Here is a 12,762-nt window from a genome sequence, read left to right on the forward strand (position 1 = left end):
TCTGACGTAGTAGGCAGGAGAATGAATATCGTAGCATGTTGCAGTGTAAGGTGCTTCTTCCCCTCCTTTTGAACCATGGTCATTATTTCATAGCTTAGTCCATTACTTTACTGCCGACACACTAGAAGTCTTTTAAAACATGAGATCTCAACCACTAAATCACATCATACTTGTAAATGTGGGTTGTATTTATTTACAACTTTAGAGCACAGATTATGATTATTGGTAATTTTTATTCTTTTTTTTAGTATAAATACTGTAGAGGAATGGGTTGGGTACCATATACATGGAATGGGAATATTTTATAAATGTGCAGGGTAATGCTACATTGTCAATATTTGACAAGTTGTGCCCAGCTGTGAAACATGTCTGAATTCTGTTTGTGATACAGATGTACATTTGATCGTTGAAATGCCTGACTATAAAGCAGAATAAAAAAAGTCATGTCTTGAATGATCTCTTAATTACCTTCGTCAAGGATCCTAATCATGGAAAACCAGAAACTTTGAAAATTGTGTTGTCCAGGCCTGGAACTGTTATGGAGTCCAAAATGTTTTGGAAATGTCACAGAAATGTGTTCATAGCCTTGATTTGATCTGGTCAAATGACCGATGTCAAGCTTGGCTGCTGGTATGGTAGACAAAGAACATGGAGTAATATGGTATTGGATCATTGTGTTGTTTTCTCTAGTTAACTAAATCAAAACAGTTGAAGTTGCCACCAAATTTAACAACACTTGGAACAGCTTTTCTTAAGATACCTTTATTTTCATTTTACTTTGAGTAAGTGGAGCAAACGATTGATAACATTAGCTTTAAAAGGTTTCATTATATTATCATTTAAGAATGGTCTGGCTTGAGAAATAAATGCATAGCAGCACCTTCTTTGCTGTGATATTACAGCACCTTTTGAAACAGTCAAACATAATTTCCACACTAGTTAAGCCCGTATCGTAACATTGCTGTGAGTGGAAAGTTTGTTCTCTTGATGTGATTTCTATGATTACCACCAGTGTCATTCTGGTTAAAGCACTTGTAGCTCCAAGGTCCTTGCATTAGGTTCATCCTACTAGTAAACAGAACTGTGGCAGCAGCTGGTGTGAAGAGAGTAATAGCCCTCATGAAAACATCTGACAAAGTAGGCAGGAAAGTGAATATCATTGGCCATTTTGCTCTTACAGTATCTATGTCATGCTCAGGTTGGGTTCCTTTTTGGGGAACCGGTTGGAAGGGAACCCAACCCGAACATGGCATAAGATCAAAATGGCCACCGTGTGAGGTGATTTCTTTTCTTTTTTTGCAAGTGCACTGAAATGATCAGTTTCAGGAGCCATGCAGGAATGCCACACAAAGATGAAATGATAGAGAACACCGATACATTCAGAACTTCTAGTGTGTACATCAGAACTACAGAACATATTTCACCATCTGGGTGATCAATAGGTGAAGCACAATTTACTATGCCCATCCTTTTAGTTGGATATCAAACCTTTTCCCAAATGTTTTCCTCTGACTGCAGTAAATATGTGTTTTGGGCAAGCAATCTCAGAATGCTCTGCAATATTTTATTATTTGAAAAACAATAGGTTGCTGAAATCCTCGTGTGGCCTTAATAATGAAAGAAAAAAACGAAAATGTTCAGTATTCACAAGTGAAGAATTGATATATATACTGAATCACAGGTCACTGGGGAGATGCAACACTTCATTCAGATACCAAGTCAATTGACCATATTCACGTGGTGCACTTTTGCACAACCAGATGCTCAGAAGTAACACATTTTATTTGGGGGGTAAATTATTTCAATAGCCCTCGTGTGTATGTCACAGTTTGTTTGAATCCTTTATTTTAGGGTTAGATAATTGGGTTTGTCTGCACAATGAACAGCAGTGCAATTACAGTGTTTGACGTGATACATGTCTAATAGATCTGAGGTCTACCTTTTGCCATAGAAAAATAATCTTTAGTTCTATGATTTACTTTTTAAATTGTAAAATACATTGTACAAACTTCTCCACAGATATACATCTCTTCATGCAAAGTACTGATGTTAGTGATATTCCATTACATTCATTCAAGTATTGCACTACTTAGCCCACTCCAGAATATGCTGTTTGCGTGCAGCACAGGTTAATAATTTGAAAAAGGTGGGATCACTTAACGGAGTGACAGCCACATTGACCAATTAAAACACAATCTATGGTGCATTTGATATCAAAGTGTGTATGCATTATAGCACCACAATACCTTTGAAACTGTTTATAATTTTGTAAAAGGTCCCAGTGAGATCTATACTGTAACTCTATATACAGTATAGTAAATGCACCACAGCTAACCGATCACCAGGAGGCACCATTTGCTTGACAAGGACTTAACGCGAGAGAGCGAGAGATGGGTATTGTGTGACCTACTGCAATGTGAACCGTTAATGAGGTGGCTTGGCTATAAGAGATACTGCAACATACAGACACTGACTGGTTAAGCCCTGTGGCCAACTATTGGCTGAGAACAGCTCCTGGAGGGAATACACAATCCTCTCATCCACATAGTTTTATACTTGCACACAACGATTTTATATGACACATTTGACCATTTTCTTCCAATGAAACTTGAAAACACAAAGCAACATGCAAACCACAAAAAAGAGAGACCAATAGCATTTTCATTAAGTGCTGGATGCTGGGCAAACACTAGATGATTGTCAAAAATGGCAAAACTTTGAGACCAAGGAGGGATAATATGTTGATATGTTAAACCAGTAAGTGACCAAACAAACAATAAACATTTGTGATATTTAAAGTGCAGAGACGGAGAACCACAAAAGAAGACACTTATTTTTGCACCAAAACACAAGCCGTAACCTGGTATTTCCCTGAACACATTCAAAGGGAGTGTATGCAACATTGCAACATACTAGAGAATAGCTTTGATGTGAGCCACCATATTCACATGGTCATGCTTGAGTTGGGATCCCCAGGGAACAGGGTGGAAAGAAATCCCAACAATGGGCAATGACGTAAGAGCAAAATGGCCACTGTGTGAATATGGTCAATAGAATGGTCTATACAAATTAAAGTTGAGGTCCTTCCTACATTAGTAAGAAAACATCCATAAAGATGGAAGAAAATCTAATTAGAAACCTATCCCTCGACATACAGGAGCCTAGGTTTAGTGAATCTGCTTCTGGGCACCAAGTCAACTCTGACATGGCAGCTGTTCAAATGTTCTGACCTAGACTATTGCCCCTCTCCCTGGACGGACCCAAATGGAGCCACTTTCACCTGTTGGGAGAGGATTTGTGCTCCATCATGGGCCCAAAATCCCAAAGCAGTAAAGTAACCAACGAGAAGTGTCTTCTTGCCAGGGGCAGTTTTTGAGTGTACGAATAAAACTTGATTTGCAATTAAGTGCTATACAGTTACTTTTAATGAGCAGCAGTCATCGTATTATCATATTAACAAGATGACAGCCTCCGGCACCTCTATCCAAGTCTGGCACAGATAAAACACAGAAGACCCAATAGACCTATCCTGAGCCCCACCCTCCTTTCTTGATCCTCCAATCACAATGGTTGCTTTCCTCAGACAGCAACAGTCATGATTGAAGGATCGAGAAAAGAGGGCGGGGTTTGAGATGGGTAGATAGTTCAAAGATACTATCCACACTTACTAACAATGAAGAACAAACGTAGATAATTGTTTTTTTTTGGGAATATGCCCAAATGTCTTTCTTCCTTAGTTGAGCGCTTTAAGTCTCCATTCCTTAGAGTGGAGACATGGCGGTGGATGGGATTCACATATTATTTTGTACAAATATCATATATATGAAATGTCTTAAAGACAAGACGAGCAGCAGAGACCAAAACGATAACCAAGGCTGTTGGCTGCCTTCAGCAGGGCGGGAGGGGCCCCTGTTGCCTATTCCTGGAACCGGTATCCAAGCTTTTATTTTCTAGTAATGCAAACATGTTTATGAATAAAATAAATACTGGTGACCATATCATACTTCATTGAATATGGTACATATATCCTGTCCAGGAATGGAACCTATGGGTTTTTGTGCCGATTGGCAGCCATCTCAAAACCATTTCCATTAAAGTCTCCTACTTGGTTGCTTTCTAGCGATGAGAACTGTAGTCTTGAGATACGATGGCCGCAGGGTAGCAAGCTAAATTGCCATCCCTTAGCCTGTGATAGGTGTATCTACAGGGACAGAGTGTGTTTCAGAATATTCATTCAAGGGCTAAAACAGTTTAGTCATTGAACTAAACCCTTTTCTTTTAAAAAAGGCGTCACGCATGCATTATGGGTGTAACAAGTGTTGAAATCTCAGTGGAGTAGAACATTCAAAGGATCTCTAAGTATACTGTATGTGGTGGTTGAGGGCAGGAAAAAACAATACCCTGTTACTTCAATTGATAAGGTGAGTGATAATGGCAAAGGTTTTGAGGCATTTATGACAGAGCAATGATCAACATGGCAATATCTTCATGGGATATATATATATATATGTCTACCTTGGTCGTCTTTATTTAAAAAATAAAAACGATAGGTCGGAGTTCCGATCTCGAGAGTCTCGCTTCAGAACGCGTGATACAAAGCTTTAAAAATATGCTCAGTTTTAAAGACTTATCTTCTGTCTCTATGGTTTCTTTTCTTTTTGATAAAATGGATATTGTGAAAATACAGAGTGAGGATTAAAACAAACTGTGACACGTCCAGCAGCATCAGCGTCGTCTGCTATGCAGACACACACAAACATAAACACCTCCCCTCGGAGAAAGGAAGTCCGCCAACATATCAGCCATTGAGCAGGTTATGTTCTCTTCCCCCCCCCAGAATAATAGAAAAAAAGCATATTCAAAGCTACAAATAACAGACTACGCTTTTTTCATCTTCATGCATCATATAAAATATTAGTTATCTTTCTTTTTTTCTCCATGTATTTACATATTATATTACACTTTTATGTTCTGTACAGTAAAAGTTCAATCTACATTGACATTCTTAAAAATATTTTCTGACCCATAATTACTTTAGACATGAAAAAAACAATAATAGGAGAAAAACGCATAACACGAAACGTGTCGTGGCCTGTTCTGTAGGACTTCTTTGAAGCTTGGGGTTGAGAGGCTCCAGTGCATGGAGGCCCGGACAGCTCTGCATAAATTAATCCTGTGAGAGTGACTAGAGCACATACACTAAAAACACACAAAGACAGGGGCCAAGGGAGGAAGGGGGGCGGACCCCCCACCCGATCTGTTACCTCGGACGAGACCTCGACCCAGAGAGTTCTGAGCCAAAGCCGCCGGGCCGACCACAAGCCCAGCTTCTGGTTCTCTGTGGCGCTCTGTGCTCAGGAGTTCAGTTAGAGCAGCCAGAGATCCTGGGGAGGGGAGTGGATCCATCCAGTCCCTCCTCCGCCTCCGAGGCACACGGTCTCACCGCCGCGCCTTCGGGCAGAACTCCGGGCCGCCTCCACCACACACACACAACCACACCTGTGGTTCGGTTCGGTCTGCTTCCCGATTGGCTGTCAACCAGGTTACTGTGGCTGTGTGGAGGCACGGTCGGACAGGCTGTCTGCCCTGTGAGCGGCCTGCTGTTGCTGCTGCTGTTGCTGCTGCTGCTGTTGTTGCTGCTGCTGTTGCTGCTGCTGTTGAAGTTGTTGCTGTTGCTGTAACTGCTGTTGCTGTAACTGCTGCTGCTGCTGTTGGTGTTGCTGTTGTAACTGCTGCTGCTGCTGTTGGTGTTGCTGCTGCTGGGACGTGGCAGTGAAGGTACCCTGCTGCTGCAGTGGGAAGGCTGCCTGCAGGATCAACTGGGTGGACTGGTTTCCACGAAGCAACCGCGAGGCCTTGGAAGAGAAGCAAAACAACAACAGCAACAACAACAAGGCTCAGTGAAGCCAGGCTACTTCAAGAGGATTTCAACTGGGGGTGGTGATAGATAATAGTAATAATAATAAACTTTCTATAGCACCTTTCATACAAGAATTTCAGCCCAAAGTGCTTCACAGCAGTGACGTAGACACAAAATAGACAGACATAAAATGAGCATAAAGTTGGCATAATTATAGACAGGCATAACATTTGCAGAGAATTTATATTAACCCTCGTGTTGTGTTCGAAAGCCGTTTCTGTTCATGGTGTTCGCAGGTCCATTTTGACCCATGATTTAACTCAGTCCAAAAAACTCAAAATGAATGTCTATCATCCAATATTGTTTTTACTACATCATAACTAACTTATTATGCATTTATAACCATACAATCCTATTTTCATTTAATTTTATGGGCCCAACACACATTACACACTACATAATTTTTAAGTAAAACATTTTATCCTATTTTCATTACATTACATAATTTTTAAGTAAAACATTTGATTAAATTCACTCATTATATTCCATAGAGTGAAGATAGTGGATAATTATGTTATCTGACTAAAATAAACTAATATTGGAATAGTATACAAAAAAAAAAGAAAAAAAAATTAGAACTTTATATTATTAACTATAGTAACCTCTGTGGTGTTACGGGTCAAAATTGACCTGTATAGATTTATGCTAGATAAAGCTGAAATAGAAATGACGCATGAAGCAACCGAGGGGCCTTGGAAGAGAAGCAAAACAACAACAACAACAACAACAACAACAACAACAACAACAACAAGGCTCAGTGAGGCCAGGCTACTTCAGGAGGATTTCAACTCTTCCTCTTGTGTCATATGGGGGTGGTGATAGATAATAATAGTAATAATAATAAATGTTCTATAGCGCCTTTCATACAAGAATTTCAGCCCAAAGTGCTTCACAGCAGTGATGTTCATTCATTCATTAATTCATTCATTCATTTTATTTTGTTTCGTACATGTAGACACAAAATAGACAGACATAAAATGAGCATAAAGTTGGCATAATTATAGACCGGCATACAATACAAGAGAATTTATATTAAAACCTCATGGAAAATTTTTAATAGATATCTATCGGTCATTAAAACTATATATATATATATGAATAAATAAATAAAGATTGTAATATATTTCCTATTGATAATGATAGATTTCACACATTAAAATAATAATAAAAGACTTAGCAGGTTTCTGAATAAATAAAAGCAATGCATAAAGTGCAGACAGAATGAGTATAAAAATAGACAGAATAAAGAGTAGTGCAATAAAATAGATGATAGATAAGATGAACACAAGACCATTTCCATTGCAATTCCTTGCACAGAAGCTCAAACACGGCAGTGTAGATGTTACCTGGAGGAACTGTGTTTGCTGCTGCGATGGCTGCATGGCTGTGGCCTGGGACTGCGTCTGTACCTGCTGCTCCTGTTGCTGCTGTTGTTGCTGCTGCTGTTGCTGTTGCTGTTGCTGTTGCTGTTGCTGTTGCTGTTGCTGCTGCTGCTGCTGCTGCTGTTGCTGGGCCGGTTGCTGGGCGATGCTGATGGTCTGGGTCTGGCCCTGCTGGGGAGCGAAGGCCGTGACCACCTGGCCCATGAACATGGTGGTGGGGACCATGACGGCCCCGCAGGCCATGTTGCCCGTCACCAACTTGGTAAGTAACTGAGAACCGGCAGGAAACCTGATGAGAGACGGGATGACGATCGGTTATAAATGGCAAATGGTGCATTTATATAGCAGCTTTTATCCAAAGCGCTTTAGAATTTGTTCCTCACATTCACCCATTCACCTTACACATTCACTGTACAACTGTACAAGCAAAACTGTACATTGGAATATTGACAAAACCATACTTGGTAATTTACTGTACATTGGAGGGGGTTGGGTTAGGACATTTACAGGGGCCAGTTTCGAATTGCAGTCTCCCGTAGGTGTTCTTTGAGAGTTTTTGAAAGTGGGTAGTGATTCACATTCCTTTACAGCTTTGGGTAGGGCGTTCCACATTGATGTGGCATAATTGCGAAACGTGTTTAGTCCCTTGTTCGAGCCGAATCTGTTGTTGTATTTTCTGTGAGGCTTTTACACAAACTTTCCGCTTTTTGACAGGTCCCACGGAGAAAAGCGATGTCAGGAATGTCAGAGCATGTGATGCAAGGGCGTAATTTTGTTTTCAATGGTGGAGGGGACACATTTGGGGGTGTGGTCAGTGGCGGAGGGTGGCTGTTGCGGCCGGTGCAGCGTATAGTTGTAAGGTCGCGGGGGGTTGTGCAATCAGTTGTGCAATAGTCAATTTTGGAGAGTTGTTTCTATATACAATTCACTTATGACAAGTCATAACGCCGCACGAGTCTCGGAACGTGCGTACTGCGTTGTGTGTGTGAGTGAGTGAGTGAGTGAGTGAGTGAGTGAGTGAGTGAGTGAGAGAGAGAATGAGTGAGTGAGTGAGTGAGTGAGTGAGTGAGTGAGTGAGTGAGTGAGTGAGTGAGTGAGTGAGTGAGTGAGTGAGTGAGTGAGTGAGTGAGTGAGTGAGTGAGTGAGTGAGTGAGTGAGAGAGAGAGAGAGAGACTCACGATGACCCAGAGAGATTGCGCTATTTATTATCTACAATGTATAAAACAACAGCCTAGAGGCTTTTAAATACAACAAGGTCATAGACAGATATTTCACAGACACCAAGCAATGCTGTTGCATTTCATGGCAATCACACAGACCATCGTTCACACCAAACTTTGAGGGGAGGGGTGCTATGTATTTTAGCACACCTGACGACATGGGCTGTTGTTATGCAAAGACATTGTGGTCGGTACTTAGCGCGTCCACACAAAAATGCGACTCGTCCCTCGCCAGGTGCTCACCTGGCTACTTGTCTTTGCATGATAATGGCTCAGGTCGTCAGAGACCTGAGCTCAGAGATGGAACAAGCAGCCGATTTCCATGTGGTCCTATAGTGCCGCATCGCATCACCGTTTATTATTGTGTAACATTGTTTTGGATGGTAAAAAAAGTGCAGGGGACAATAACTGCCTTCTGAAAACATGCAGGGGACATGTCCCCCGTGTCCCCCCCCATAATTACGCCCCTGATGTGATGCATCTGAACTAATCATGTTGTCAGAAATCTGCACCAGCCAATGGGAGCTCATTGTTTGTGGCAAACCCCACATATTGGGCAGAGAATGACCGTGCTGAATTTAGGCAAAATCTACAGGCGCAGCATGACAAAGTGTAGTAAAATAAACATACTGGAAGAGACTACCACTGTATTTAACCCAGATTACAAGTAAAATCCGTTTTTAAAATACATTAAAAACTGCAATTATTCAAAAATAAATCAGTTTGGACAATATATGATGTGATATTCTCTGAGGTGATGGCTGACTATAACTATATGTTAAGATCTTATTCTGGTGAGGGACATTTTTTTTCTTCCCCAATTTGATTTAAATCGTTTTTATTGATAATTGTAATTGTGTGAATGTACATCATGTGATGTACATGACATATTTTATGTTGTCTTTTGTGTGGACCCCAGGAAGAATAGTTGTTTCTAAGCCAGCGACTAATCTGGATCATAAATAAACAGAAACATACCTGATCTGACCAGAGCGGTCCTGGGCAAATGTGGCCACGGCAGGGGCGTTTTGGCTGGTATTCTGGGCCATGGTGGTGGCGATCTGGACCACGTTGGCCTGGTTGGGCTGGGAGATCATCATGGTATTGTATAGAGAGGCGGGCAACGCATTCTGTTGAGGCTGCAGCGTGAGAGACGACCGCTGGGACTGAAATGAAACACAAACAAGGAAGAGTCAGGGTTATTGTGCTTTTATTTTATTTATTGTTTTATTTTGTAAAAAAAATATATAAAAATTCAATTCAGTTTAGTTACAGTTAGTTCCCAGAGTGGGTTTTGCTAGTTTCAGTAAAAAAATTATTGTTTAGAAATAGTTTCTTTTATTAGTTTCCGTATTCGTTTTATTTTTGTTGTTGTTTTGTTTATTTTAGTATGGGTGGTATTTATCAGGGGCCAGATATAAGAAGTTCAGAAGGTATTGTGCGATACAAACACATGACTTTGTGGAGGCAACCGGCTAACAGTCATGTAGATGTCCCAGTCTCAAGGAACATTATGCACCTCCACTTGTTGTGTTGACAAAGATTGAAACTAAAGACATTTTCTGTGTATTTTTTCATAAAATGTTTTGTTTGTTTTGTAAGTACACAATATAGTTCCAGTTCCCCCCGCCCCTGCCCCCCCCTAAAGTTAATTTCTATACTAAAATGTATTAGTTTTAGTTTTTAGTTTAGTTAATAACATTGAAGAGAGTCAATATCAATAATTGATGACAAAAGACAAAGAAGAATAGAATTGAATTCTTCAAGACGAAGAAGCACGCAAAAACAAAGTTTTCAAAACTAATCAGGCTATAAAGACTGAAAAGGTTGTGTGAGTGTCGAGTTCATTCGTAGTTAAAAAAAAACAGCAAGGGCCGGGCATCACATTCTACACAAATTGCATTGACATTCCAAATGCAAGATCTGTCCGACACATTCAGAACGGTCATACACGCTTCTCCCAAGGGTTCAATGGTTTCATTTACGCAAGTATGAAACTATGCAAATTCCTCAGCGGTCTATGCATGTTTGTGTAACATTGTGGGGGAGAGATGTGTCTGACCTGCGTGAGCGCTGTGTTCTGTTCTCGTAGGATGGTCTGCTGCTGGGGCTGTTGCTGGACAGCGTGTTGCTGCTGCTGCATGCTGGTCTGCAGAGGCCCTGCAGACACCACCTGGCCCTGCATGGTGAGGGGGCCCCCTGGCTGCACCGTGTTCCCCTGAGCCAACTGTACAGAGCCCGTGTTCAGGCCCCCCGTTCCTTGGTGAACGAACATCTGCAACAACAAAGCCCCGGCAGTAAGACTCCTGTCTCCCGAGGTTGTCCATCACCTGAACTCAAGCCCTAATGCACAGGCACTTTGTACTATAAGGGCTAGCACTAGTCAACAGGCACTTTAAGGCAATATGCACTTTAAATGGAGCACTGAGCTCTTTTATGCACTGTAGCATTTTTTTTATGTTTGTGAAATACTTCTACTTCAGGGATTGCATTGTATGTATTCTTGTATGTTTTTATATTGTATGTTTTTATATTGTATGTTTTTTCCACAGTTTTATGATGAAATGAGCATTGCACCGAGACAAATCCCAATCAACCATGTGTTGAAATGGCAATAAAGTATCTATCTATAACAGCTGTGATAAAACACCTCACAAACACATACTACTGGTTATAAAAAACATATTACTTATAGCACAATTACTGTTTTCACAATTACCCCCCCCAATCAAAATCACATCAAGCGGTGCCAATGTTTAACTTCACATATGCTGCACCATTTTCTCTTAGTCGGACACGTCAGAGTGTATGTAGCACACTCTCAGGGGCTCATACAGAAACAAGCATTTCATTATAAAGTATTCTGTATTTTGTTCTGACAAATAATAAACAAACAAAAAACGGACTGTATTGAAGCTATTTGTTTACTTCTCAGTGTGCCGCATTCAGACCCAGTGGAGAGCTAGCGTGTGTTGTGTGTTAAGTGCTCCGTGGGCCTGACAGGATATGCTGCCCGACACTGACCTGTATGTTCTGTCCCTGCACTCTATTCAGATCGTCCTGGATATGGCTCAACTCATCCTGCTGACGCTGGATGTTCGCCTCGATGAGCCTGGTCCTCTGCTCCAGCTGCTCTTTCAAGTGTTGCATGGCATCCAGCTGACTGGAGAACGGCACCACAGGCTGTCAAAGGGCATCGACACAGGCTTATGAGCAGGAAGTAATGTGGCGGCAAAACAGAGTGTTTACAACTGAATGTGATATGACTGATAAAGCCATGTTGTAAATTAAGAGGTGTGTTACACTGAAGGAGTGAATGACGACGACGTCTCACCTGCCCACTGGGCTGAATCTGTTGTTGTTGTTGTTGTTGTTGTTGTTGTTGCTGCGGTTGTTGTTGCTGTTGTTGTTGCTGTTGTTGTTGTTGCTGCTGCTGCGGCTGTGACACCATGGATGGTGCCATGGTCTGCACAGTGTTCTGAGACGTCATTGAGTGCTGATGGAGGCAACAAAAAATAAAAAATAAGAGACCAAGATTAAGAATGGAAAAAGAGAGAGATCTCTTTATTGGTAATCTAATTCTCTCAGACCCCACTGCAAAATGAGTCAGAATCTTAACTCAAACCAGACGTCAATGCTGTCCTCCGACTGACCTGACTACTGATGGAGGAGCGTCGTTGTGAGGTCATCTCGATGGCAGAGACAGACTGACGCCCTGCCGTGCCTCTGTCTCCCTGAAGCTTTGTCTGCGTCACTAAAGAAAAGGACAAACGCCAACAGGTCAACTCTGATTGGAACAGGGACACCTCTGTGACTGTAAAACCGACATGGAGGCGGCTGAGAAAGCGCATTGGAGGTGGCGTCGGTGTGGCGTGTGCGTTGGCGGCTGGATGCTTACAGGCGGGGTCAGAGACGGCGGTGTGAGAGGGAGAGCTGTGAGAGGAGGTGGAGGGCGTGCGGGTGCGGTCGAAGCGCTCCAGGGCCTCCTTCAGGCTGCAGGTGTTGAGCTGGGACTCCGAACCTGAGTCCTGAGACTGGGATTGTCAGCGAGGGAGGGGGGTGGTAGGGGGGGGGGAGAGCGAGAGAGAGAGAGAGAGAGAGAGAGATAGAGATAGAGAAATAGAGAGAGAAATAGAGAGAGAGATAGAGAGAGAGCTAGTCAGTGGCAGAAAATAATCACAAATGGTTCAGGGTTCACTGTAGCAACATCCTTATGGTACTGATTTCGGCGCTCCATCGC

The 12,762-nt window shown here is 41.9% G+C and overlaps 1 protein-coding gene across 1 annotated transcript in view; it reads right to left on the reverse strand.

Moving 5' to 3' along the window:
* Positions 1-1,347: 1,347 nt before the first annotated feature.
* The window catches only part of clocka (clock circadian regulator a), a 29,043-nt gene continuing 17,628 nt past the window's right edge, over positions 1,348-12,762 (reverse strand). Inside the window, exons 12-19 of the mRNA XM_084336580.1 lie at positions 12,421-12,556; positions 12,176-12,276; positions 11,857-12,018; positions 11,547-11,705; positions 10,585-10,797; positions 9,501-9,688; positions 7,267-7,591; positions 1,348-5,855 (exon numbers count right to left, since the gene is read on the reverse strand). Coding sequence (XP_084192706.1) covers positions 5,544-5,855; positions 7,267-7,591; positions 9,501-9,688; positions 10,585-10,797; positions 11,547-11,705; positions 11,857-12,018; positions 12,176-12,276; positions 12,421-12,556 — 1,596 coding nt within the window. The 3' untranslated portion in view covers positions 1,348-5,543. The remainder of the gene's footprint in view (positions 5,856-7,266; positions 7,592-9,500; positions 9,689-10,584; positions 10,798-11,546; positions 11,706-11,856; positions 12,019-12,175; positions 12,277-12,420; positions 12,557-12,762) is intronic.

This window comes from Notolepis coatsorum, assembly GCF_963971535.1.
Source record: "Notolepis coatsorum genome assembly, chromosome: 2".
Taxonomy (NCBI): domain Eukaryota; kingdom Metazoa; phylum Chordata; class Actinopteri; order Aulopiformes; family Paralepididae; genus Notolepis; species Notolepis coatsorum.